This window comes from Homalodisca vitripennis, unplaced genomic scaffold, assembly GCF_021130785.1.
Source record: "Homalodisca vitripennis isolate AUS2020 unplaced genomic scaffold, UT_GWSS_2.1 ScUCBcl_910;HRSCAF=3854, whole genome shotgun sequence".
Classification (NCBI taxonomy): Eukaryota; Metazoa; Arthropoda; class Insecta; order Hemiptera; family Cicadellidae; genus Homalodisca; species Homalodisca vitripennis.
In genome coordinates this window covers 25,861-37,047 of record NW_025777042.1, presented here as the reverse complement: position 1 = coordinate 37,047, position 11,187 = coordinate 25,861, and the positions used below count along the sequence as shown (strand labels likewise).

At 37.7% G+C, this 11,187-nt stretch overlaps 2 protein-coding genes across 2 annotated transcripts; one reads left to right on the top strand and one right to left on the bottom strand.

Moving 5' to 3' along the window:
* Positions 1–1,119: 1,119 nt before the first annotated feature.
* Positions 1,120–5,393, bottom strand: LOC124371085 (protein ANTAGONIST OF LIKE HETEROCHROMATIN PROTEIN 1-like). Its single transcript, XM_046829397.1, has 2 exons — positions 4,926–5,393; positions 1,120–2,765 (listed from the first exon to the last, which is right to left on the bottom strand). The coding sequence occupies exons 1-2, from the start codon at positions 5,228–5,230 to the stop codon at positions 1,889–1,891; spliced, it is 1,182 nt and encodes a 393-aa protein (XP_046685353.1). The 5' UTR covers positions 5,231–5,393; the 3' UTR covers positions 1,120–1,888.
* Positions 5,394–6,046: 653 nt separating this feature from the next.
* Positions 6,047–8,610, top strand: LOC124371088. The gene is made up of 2 exons (XM_046829401.1): positions 6,047–6,156; positions 8,041–8,610. Exons 1-2 carry the CDS (start codon positions 6,047–6,049, stop codon positions 8,573–8,575), a joined length of 645 nt encoding a protein of 214 aa, XP_046685357.1. The 3' UTR covers positions 8,576–8,610.
* Positions 8,611–11,187: the final 2,577 nt, after the last annotated feature.

Genomic DNA, 11,187 nt, shown 5'->3' with positions numbered 1-11,187 from the left:
CAGTGAAGGTGCTTACAATTTATTAGTGACTAACCATTTAATAGATAAGGAAATGAAGTTTAAAGAGTACTTTAGATTCACTAAAGAACAGTTTTCCTATCTTGCTCATTTAATAAAGGACGACTGTTCTATACAACCAACAAACCGAGTGAACAATCCGATGTCTTCTGAGATGAAACTGGCAGTTACTTTAAGATGGGTGAAATTCCAAATATAGCTGTCCAACTTATTACAGTAAAGAAAACCAACACACGTAGGTGTACAAGTGGTTTTACTTTGACGCAGGGATAACAATGAGTAAAAGTATTCCTCAATAAACATATTTATTTGATATAAAAAGACCTTAGTCCATACATTGACATTGTATATTACAAATATTAGTAACTATGTATACTTGTCCCCAATTCAATCAACTCTTCGTCGTCATTGTTTGAGAATTTTACCTTCTCGGCGACATTTCCCTCCAATTCTAATTTTGATATGGTACAAGACATGTCTGTTCCGCAGCGTATCTCAGAGTTGACTGCTCTGAAAGCAGTAAGCCAAATACGCAGCTCTTGATGAGCGCGCACTTGATACGTTGCCTAGGAAACCGCTTATACGAAACCCCATAAGACAAGTGTGCTGCGTCTTAGGCTGGTACTATACGGACGCTAAATGCGTCGCGTTAAATACGCTGCGCTATTTTTAATTTTGGATGGCAATGCAAGTCAATTTGAGCGACTATACGAGCGCAGTCTACGCGGCACGCTGCCCTCCAACTCGGCGTCGACGCATTTTTACGCGACCAGCCCTGGAAAAACGTTAGCAGCGCGACGTAGATAGCGCTGCGCAACGCTAGGGCCGGACTATACGGACGCTAGATGCGTGGCCCGCAGTCGCAGTCTTGAGTGAGTAGTTATTGTGCTTCTGTGTGAGAGTCATCAACATGTTTGATACTGAGAAGTTCATCTTAGAAGTAGAGAAGCGACCTCCACTTTATGACGTCCAGTCAAAAGAATATTCAAACAGAAATGTTAAAGCTCAGTGCTGGATGGAGGTAGGAGCAGCTGTGCACGACAACTGGGAGGAAATGACTCCCCAAATTAAGGACGAAGCAGGTAACTAAGTTTGATATATTTATAAACAAAGGTGTAATGATGTAAACATATTTTTTCTAAGCACCAAGTACAACTAACTATCTTTGTTGTTTTACAATAGTAACGAAGACAATAATTAATAATAGTACCGTACATAAATATGGGAAGTATATTAAGACAAAAATGAAATTACAACTTTGTTGTGATAATAACTTAACACCGTTTTGAAATCATCTCTTTCCTTAAATTACGGTTTGATTATATGGTTATTTGTTTAATTGTGTGGTTATTTGACGTAAAAGGTTTAAATATTGAAATGTATGTTAAACGTATGTTATTTGTAACGTATTGTAAAGAACATTAGTAATTTAATTGTGCCATTGCGTACATGATCACAGTTTTTGGCACTTAAAAATCTACTGCTGTAGATATCGAAGTTACGACGCATGGCTAGCCCAGACGGCACCGGCGCCGGCGTCGCCGTCGCGCCGGCGGTAGGTTGGTAGAAAGGGGAGGGGTGAAAAGTCTATTTCTGCGCTATGAGTCGTCCAAGGTCACTGTTCTTCCTTGCCAACCTTCACTAAACCTATTCACGAGTTGATCAATACTGTTTATAGAACTGACACTAGATTATGATACAAAGGTCTAATTTGAGAGGAGCTACAATAACATAACAGGATGTATTCAAAGTAGTCAATTACAAAACTTTTTATTTTAAATTTTATTACATAGGAAATAATATTGTTATACTTTTTCTAAGTTTACTTTTTCTTCTTTTTACTAAGTCCTACTTTTTCAAGTGATTGTGCTTAGGCATATTGATTTTGCCAGTTTAAGGCTCCTGGTCCATTGAAATACTCACAGAACAAGTCCCTTACTACAAGTCCGTTACTACGACCACTTCCTACTGCTGCTCCGACCAAGCAATCCATGTCACATGTAAGCGATTCTTCAAAAATGTAACCATCCCGCCTTTTTACATAATTATGCAATACACAGCAAGACTGAATGATTTTCGTTGCAAAGATCGGGTTCACCAGGATACAGGAATGCATTACTCGCCATTTGTTGCTCATAATTCCAAATGCGCATTCAACTGTACGTCTGGCTCTGCAGTGCCTATAGTTATATACACTTCTCTCTTTTGTGAGTTTCTTCTGTGGGTAAGGGCGCATCACACGTGTAGTTAAACCAAAAGCTTCATCGCCAAGAAATACGAAAGGTACTGTGGGGCCTTCTGGTGAAAGCGGTTTCTCTGTTGGGAGGTTCAGTTGGCCGGCATTCAGTCTTTTGTAAAAGTTTGAGTTTTTGAAGATTGTGGAATCGCCCTCCCGGCCATATGCACCAACATCTATTGCAGTGAAGTTGCACTGTGCGTCGCTGACTGCAAACAATACAAGTGAAAAATACTCCCTGAAGTTGTAGTATAGTGAACCTGAACTTGGTGGACATTGTATCCGCACGTGTTTGCCGTCAATGGCACCAACACAATTTGGGAAGTTGGTTAACTTCTCATATTCCGTTGCCTTCAAAAGCCATTCATCACTTGTAGGGATTGGCATTTCAGTTGACTGCAGTTTTCCCGAAATTGTTTCACAGGTCTCCTCAACAACGAGACGTATTGTTTTTCTTGATACTTGATATTCGAATTCAAGGTCACTGAAGTTCATTCCACAGCCCAAATACCTAAAATATATAACGTAAATATAAGCGAAACATAATATAACTATCTAATATAAGACATTGATACTGCCGTCTTTGTAGATGTGTAGATTTACACGCTTTTAAGTCTTACATTATAAAACAATTTACTTAATTCTTGTAAAATAACGTCAGAACAGAAGGGGATTTTAGTATAACCTTTTAGTATAGTATAATCTTTTCTTTAATTGTGTTGATCTCCTGAAGTGCGGTAGAAGTCGTGATAAAAATATTAAAATAAAATAAAACAGTCAAGAAACCCCACTCTGATGATTTTACAAGGAATGACCCTAATATGTCCCTAATACACTATAATCAAACAAGAAATGTTATATTATAATTACCTGCTTTAAACCTGTGACAAGTATACAGTTATATGATTCTAAAAGTGCTCCGTTTGTTTTAGGCAAAGATATGATGAAAAAATGGAAGACTTTGCGTGACAATTTCGTTCGGGAACTACGTATTTTAAAGAAAAATGAGACTGGAGCTCCAGCAACAAAAAAAAAAAAGAAATACATTTTCTTTGACCAACTGTCTTTTTTGACACCTTACATGAAGCCCAATGACAAGAACGTATCAAATATTCTACCCCTTGAACACATTATATCTGAACAAGAAGCAGTAGAAACAACTAATGCAGATGACAATGACCGTGCTGACAGCGTTTCAAATTCGTCACTAGTTGAACGTCAGAAGAGACAAGAACGTGTGTCAAAAAGAACTAATATTGAGATAACTTTGACATCAGCTTCAAAAAACATTACATCATTGATGCAAGAAAGCATCGCCATTCAAAGAGCGAACACTTCCTCAGCTAACAGCTCAGATAAATCTGGGAACAAGGCATTTTTAATGTCCTTTCTTCCTGTTATGGACAGCCTACCACCACTTGCTGCCTTTGATGTTAGGATGCAACTAACTGAAGTGTTCCGAAATGCTATTATGAACCAAACACGAGTTCAGGAACCAGTGCCAGTGCGTACCCAAATGATGGACTACACATCTGCGTCACCATTAATGTTCTCGGGCCTAAATTCACCATACACAACTCCGACTCCGACCACACCATCAATAATCGGTGACTATGACGAAAACACCGAATGCTCTAATGCCACTTCCAGTGACAACACTCAAAACCAACCATTTAACATATCAGAATTTGTACATTTTTCCGTGAACCCGGGAATTGAACCATCTTCTAGTAAGAAGAAGTAGTAAGAAGTAGTATTCCGATTAACTGTGGAATAATGACAATTTTGTAATTAACTTCCCAGTGTGTTTGTGCAGAACTGAAACTTCTTGGTCATACAATTCTTTACTTACTTAATAGTAGTTCATATTTTGTAATATGTGGTTAGTTTACTATTGTTTGTAGGTTATCTGTTTACAAAAGACTAACCTAATATAACTATTGGAAAATGTTATAGGCTTACATTGTTCCTTCATTACAAATATATAGAAAAAGGTTGTATTTTATAACTCGGTCAAAATTGGTCTGCTAACTTTCAGAGCAATTTGAGGTAAATGAAATTTAATGTTGTTCCGTAATCAATACATAAAAATCAGTTACATTAAGTTTACCAAAATATGTTAACCTAGTGATTATAATGTATCACAAAATGATTACAACGTACCTATTGTGTTTGTAAGTGTCTGACTGCAATTTAAACTGAACGAGGCTCTTATTTGTATTTTTTATCAATATCCGATGTTACATATTGTACACCTGATAGAAATATTTATAATACTATGTTAAAAGAATCATTAAACTAAAACTAATACATATTCCAGAACTGTTTTTGCGTTTTTTATATAACCCTTACTTCAAACAAACATTATTCTAGAAGGAAAAAATAATAATATACACTAAATGTTTAAAACCACTTCAGGGTCAATCCATCCCAAGGTCCAGGAAAACAATATTGGTTGCTTGATAATCTCAGAAAAAATTTTATTTGGTAGGTCAGTTCCTTATATTTGGGGGGATGCTTGCAAAGGCGAAAACAGCTAGCGGGCAAAACAAATAGGGTCCCCATTTCAAAATGGATCTACCAAATATTAATGTTTCTGAAAATGTCAAGCAACCACTGCTGGAACACTTGACATGGATCTACCCTTCGATTTAACCCATAAACGGCTTACCTGATGGTTATAGCAAGTCTTTCAGCTGGCTCAATACTCCTTTTCATGTTGGTATCTTTCTTCATCAGACCGTCACTGACAAGATGTAAAAGTTCATCAAATGAGCTAACAGACATCCTGTAATATTGGTAAAATTTGTCTTCATATTGTCTGTGCTTCTCAAACATCAAATGAAACGCACCTGTTGTCAATCTGCTGCTTAGAACGGGATGGGTACCCCAACGTCTATCCTGCCTTTTGGTCTTTTCCAAATACATCTCTAGTAGACACTGAAACCCTACAGCACCGATCTGCACTGCATCCATATTGGCAACTTGGAATAAAGTGATCTGGGAAGCAACGTGGCGGTTTCTGCGCTTGTATAGTCTGGCCAGCGGGGCGTTGACGCAAAAACAGCGCGACGCATTTTGCGTCCGTATAGTCTGGACTAGTAGTCCAACTTATGCGCCGAACTTTGGCGTTAACGCGACGCATTAACGCGACGCATTTAGCGTCCGTATAGTACCAGCCTTAGATACGCATACGCAGCGCATCTATTACGCGTCTAGGAAACCACAGCCTAATAACGAAAATAAACACAACAAACAACGTTCTGGTAATAGCTGAACTCTTCATAGTTCAATCAGTTTAGTTATAGTCGTCAGGGTGCAGCACAGGCACGAAGGTAATCAAAATGGTGGGTACCGTCATTGTTATGCTGTCGGGCCACTTTACCCGACGTGCAATCTCTTGAGCTGGCCATACATTAGACGATTTTGTCGCACATCGACTGGCAATCTGATCGCCGGCGATCAGATTGCCGGAATATCGCCTAATGTATTGGGCCCTTTCTATCAGATTGCCAACATTTTCACGATCGCCCAGCGACCGCGTGGTTGCCAAAAATTTCCAGTCGATCCATCAGATTGCCGGCAATCTCGAGATCGCCGGGCGATGAGATTGCCCAGTGTGTGGGGCCCATCAACCAATCGGGCGATGTCTGGCGTCCGCGCATGCGCACCCCACTTGTTATTGTCCGACAGTCCGAACCCTCCCTCAGTCGAGTTACGCAACGTGTCGAGTGTCGTTGTAACAGTGTAGTGCTACCTTTTGTGTCCAGGAGTGCGTGTACATTATTTGTCATGGTTGAGGAAGATAGTGATGTTTTCGTCAACGTAAGCGAGGAACAACCTACTTGTGTGGCAGAAGTGGGGAAGCAACCGGCAAATGCTGAACAAGAAATCGATGAAGGGTTAAGTAAAAACGTAATAGATAAACTCTTTTCAAATCCTTCTTTTCTGTCAGATTTTATTGATGTGTACGAAAACTATCCATGTCTATGGCAAGTGTCAAACAAAGACTACGCAAATAATATTTGTAAAAGGAAGGCATATGAAGAATTAGTGAAGTTATGTTTGAGGATTAATCCCCAAGCAAATGTGGATTTTGTTAAGAAAAAAATTAAGAACCTCAGAACTGTGTTTAAAAAAGAATTAACAAAAGTGCAGCAGTCAAAAAGCTCTGGGGTTGGTACGGAGGAAGTATATGTACCAAAACTATGGTATTTTGACAAATTACTATTCACGGCAGATGACATAATGACGAGACAATCATTATCCTCAATTGAAAATGAAGGTATGGATACTGTAACCACCAATGTAAGCCCAAACGACGTATCGTACACTGAACAAGAGGACACGGTTTCCGACGCAGAAAAGGTATATTTATCTATCAACGCCTATTTTTATACTTCCTAAACGGTACCAGACAGCTGGCACAATACTTTTTCACATGAGTGATTTAACAAATGAGTAGGCCCTATACCTACTGGTTGTTTTTTAAATATAAAAAACTTTATAAAAAAGTCAATTGTTAGTGATTTTTTCACCAAAAGAATAGGTCATTTTCAAAAATTTTCAAAATTACTTTGTGTGCATATCCACGATTCTAACAAACATATATTTATGAATTTGCATCGTAATCAATTTTTTTACGATCACAATACTTTCTCTATACTAAAGTATATGAGAGAAAGTAATAATGACAAATAGATTGTATGGGAGAACAGTGAAATAATAAGAAAATAACGCATTCAATTAAATGTTAATACTTTATTTATTTACTTTAATAATATAGACATTAAATTAATAGAAAATATGTGTCATTAATGTTTCAAATGAAAGTCATGAAATTATAGATCTCCAACTAGACAGTTCTTTTAGGCAACCTTTCAAATCATGTCGTCTTGCCAGCTCACTGCACCGCAGCCATTAAAGTAGGCAACATATTTCGCTCGATTTACTTTTGATGAAAAAGACGCAAGCTGCTTCCTTCTAGTTGTTCTTTGCAGTTCAAAAAATGCCTCTGGATCTGCTCTCCATTCACCAGGGGTCATGGTCCTTGTTTGTAAATCCTCGTGATCCACGGCACCGGGAGGCACATAAGCTTTTCGTCCTCTCACACATAAGAAGTTGTGTAGCATACAGCAGGCAAGAACAATTTTATCAACTTTCAAGGGACTCAAGTTTATTGCAGTATGAAATACGCGAAATCTGTTTGCCAAAATCCCAAAGGCATTTTCAGAAACTCTTCTTGCTCTGCAAACGCGATAATTGAACACCTTTCTTCTTTTAGTGGTCAATTGATTATTGATAAATGGTTTCAGTAAGTTTTTGTGCAGTGCAAACGCGTCGTCGCCAATAAATACGAAGTTCAAATTTTTTTCGGGTATCTTGATTTAACGGTAAGCCCAGCTCCTCTTCACGTAACTTCTTGCCAAACGTGGAGTTCTCCATAACACCCCCGTCCGAAATTCTTCCATTGGTGCCAACATCCACCATTAAAAACTCGTATTTTGAATTCACAAGAGCAAGTAGAACCACGCTATGGAAACCTTTATAATTGTAATAATACGAACCACTGTCATGAGGAGCGACAAAACGAACATGTTTGCGATCTATTGCACCTCCACAATTGGGAAAGTTCCAAAGTTCTTCAAACTCTTGAGCAATTATCAGCCATTCTTGGTCTGTCCGTGGAAACTGAAATAAAAATAAAAACGTTACTTTTGATGTAGGATGTATGTTTTATTTTTCAGCTGATTAATTTTGTTGGGATTTATCTACTTATATTTCAGCACTGTATTTTTTTTACAGGACACAGAAACGGAAACAGGCACACTAAAAAAATCACTTAGTAGTGTTGAGAACAAACCTATCAGCAAAAAGAACAAGAAAAGAATAAATGATGCTGTAGAGAAAAAACGGTTGGAGCAGCATGAAGAAGCTGTTAGTTTAGCTATCAACGTGTTAAAGAAACCAAGGACTGAAACCCAATTGGACGAATATAACGCATTTGCCGTTACTGTTGCCAGTAAACTTAAAAGAATGACAGAAGACCAACGACTGCTTGCTGAAATGTTAGTGAACAAGGTATTATTTTATGGGGTCAAGGGAAAACTTACTGAAGAAAGTGACATTACTGTTACACGTGAACCTGTCCAATACTCAACAAATTTTGGGTTACGGTACAATAGTAACATTAACAATACACATCAAACCACTCATTACCAAGATGACTCTTGTCCTGCTAATCCATCACGCTCCACTTCTTCTTCAGCATCTTATCAATATTCTCCAGGTTCTTCTAGTAATTCTCTATGGCCACTGTAAGGAAGATTACCTATAAAATTGTTCTTATGTCTCCAAGATTATGTTGTGTGTCTTCTTGTGTGTTCTTAACGACTACCATCTTGTGTCAAGTCAAACTCAGCAATGCTAGCCTGTGTTTAAGAACTATGAACTATATAAACAAAGTAACATTTTCAAAAAAGATGGTTTGTAATAGCTTATTGACTTTGTAATAGCCTATTATTCATATTTGTGTTCATTCATTGTTATGTTATTTTAATGTTCTTTTTTTTATATTAATCTATTTTTAATAATAAGATAAATGTTTAGTGACATAGCAGCCATTTTCCCCACTGAAAGCTACAACAGTACTTAATTATAAGTATGCTCACCTTCATGTACGTTTCTTGAAGTACTTCAACAATAGCATCACAAGTTTCAGGAATGATTTTTCCCAAACTCTGTGGAGAAATTCCAGTCGAAAACTTCAAATCCTCAAAAGTGCGACCCGTAGCTAAAAAGCGCAAAGTAGCCACAAGACGCTCTTCAGAGCTTATTGGTTGCATAAGACGAGTTACTTGTTTCTTAATTAACGGTTCCACTAAACTTAAAAGATGCTGAAAGTTACTGTCAGACATTCTTAAGTAATTTTTAAAGTCTTCTGGGTTTTCACAGCGCAATGTCTTTAACAGCGACATGTCACTAAACTTATTCCTGCTTAAATACCAGTTCTTACGCCAAAACCTTTTTCTTCTTTTCTTTTTCTTTTTCACTTCACAACACACAAGAACAATTAAAGCAACTGCTACCTCGTCGTCATCCATCTTAACCACTCGACAGCTCACAAGTGAAACAGAGATTGCTGCATTAAGATTGCTTGCTTGATTGCCGAGTCAACAATGACCTTCTTTCAGCAATCTGATTGCCGGCAATCTGGCAGCAATCAAGTCGCCGGTCGATGGGCGACCAAATCGTCTAATGTATGGCCAGCTTTAAAAACGTAGAGCGTCGGTCCGTTTGGCCCGACGTGGCAGCTAAAGTGCTAAGTCAGTTCTGTGCCAATAAAAAAAGACTGCTCTATTGCTTTCCTGCAAATGCGACTCACATTTTACAGCCATGTGATACCGCTATTTTTAAGCCACTAAAAATGCTTGGAGGAAAGAAGTGCGACTTTACAAGCAACGAACAAGTAAGTCTGTTACAAAAGTAGTTTTTGCTGGGCTGTTTAGAAAAGCATTTGACTCTGGTGTTAAACATGAAACAATAAAGACAGGTTTTCAAAGCTGCGGCCTATTTCGTTTCAATCAAAATGCTGTTGATTACAGTAAGTGCATTTCAAAGCGTCGTGAAGACTTACAACATGAGGAATTTATAAGAAACTCAAAGCCAACATCAGAAGAATATTGTGTGACAAAAAACGTTATAGAGTATGAAATCGGGGGAGAAAAGTTAAAAATATTTAACATGACATTGAAAAGTGAGTCAGTTATAGTAGACAATAAAGACGAGAGTTTATATAACCTTTGGAAGGTATGTGGTGAAAACTCGGCCCCTCAATATGTACCTAATTGTGATCAGACCACAACTAACGTACAAAACTCTCCAGTTCATGATGAGTCTACTATGATCTATTCCAATGAGAATGATTTGGATGTAGGCCTTACTGACTTAGACCTACTGAACATAGAAGAAATGCCAATTGAAATAGATGGTAACATAATTGACTTAGGTGTGAATACTGTTGTTGAGGATGATAACAATATAGATCTAGGCCTATTTACAACATTCGCTAGTAATGAGGTCGATACACTGCCAAATATAACAGCAATAAAAGTGCAAGGAAATGATCAAATTGGGAGTATAGCACAATCCCCCAAACCAGGAAATGATAAACTTGAGTATGTAGAACAGTCCGATGATAGTCCTAATCAACACATAGAGGTGGCCGATGTAATATGCAAGTCCAAGGAAGATGACAAGTCCAAGGAAGATGAATATGTTTCTTGTACTATCGAACTACTCACTGAGAGACCACATGAACAATCAATCAATTCAGATGATCATACATAGAATAAGTTAAATGACATCAGCATTATTGGAAAAGAAACTAGACCTAATTATGGTCAAGCCCCATCTTAAGTTATAAGCCCAGGAAGAAAGACGCCTATTTCAAATGCTATTTGGGGTCAGCACTTACACTGGCCAAAACTGGAAACTGGGAAAAAGTCTAAAAAAATTCAGTCCAAAATGCCTTATGCCATAGCATCTAAAAAATGGCAGGACGAGCACAATAAAAAAGAAGCAGAAAGGGAAAAGAAAATATTAATTAAACAAGAAAAGGCTGAAGAAAGGAAAAGGAAAGCACAGTGCAAAAATGAAGTCAAGAAAGGAACTAAAAAGAAAAAAAATACTAAAGGAAGTAAATGAAACAGAGTTTTTTAGTTCTGAAGAAGACAGTGAAGATACACAAAACAACAAGGCCAATAACAAAAATTTAAATTTGGTCTTTAATAAAAAAAATACTAAAACTGGGCGATTATGTCACTGTTATCTATGAAAATTCAGAATTTCCAGGGATGATTGTGTATATTAACACGTTAGATGCCAAGCCTAAATATTCTGTTTTAGCGTTAGAGTGCCAAAATTATCCGTGG

Bases quoted from the DNA above. Each gene is read 5' to 3' on its own strand.
- LOC124371085 (XM_046829397.1), bottom strand. From the start codon at position 5,230: ATGGATGCAGTGCAGATCGGTGCTGTAGGGTTTCAGTGTCTACTAGAG. The intron at 2,766-4,925 runs GTAAGCCGTTTA...TATATATTTTAG, and splicing joins AGACTTGCTATAACCATCAG to GTATTTGGGCTGTGGAATGA.
- LOC124371088 (XM_046829401.1), top strand. From the start codon at position 6,047: ATGGTTGAGGAAGATAGTGATGTTTTCGTCAACGTAAGCGAGGAACAA. The intron at 6,157-8,040 runs GTTAAGTAAAAA...CTTATATTTCAG, and splicing joins GAACAAGAAATCGATGAAGG to CACTGTATTTTTTTTACAGG.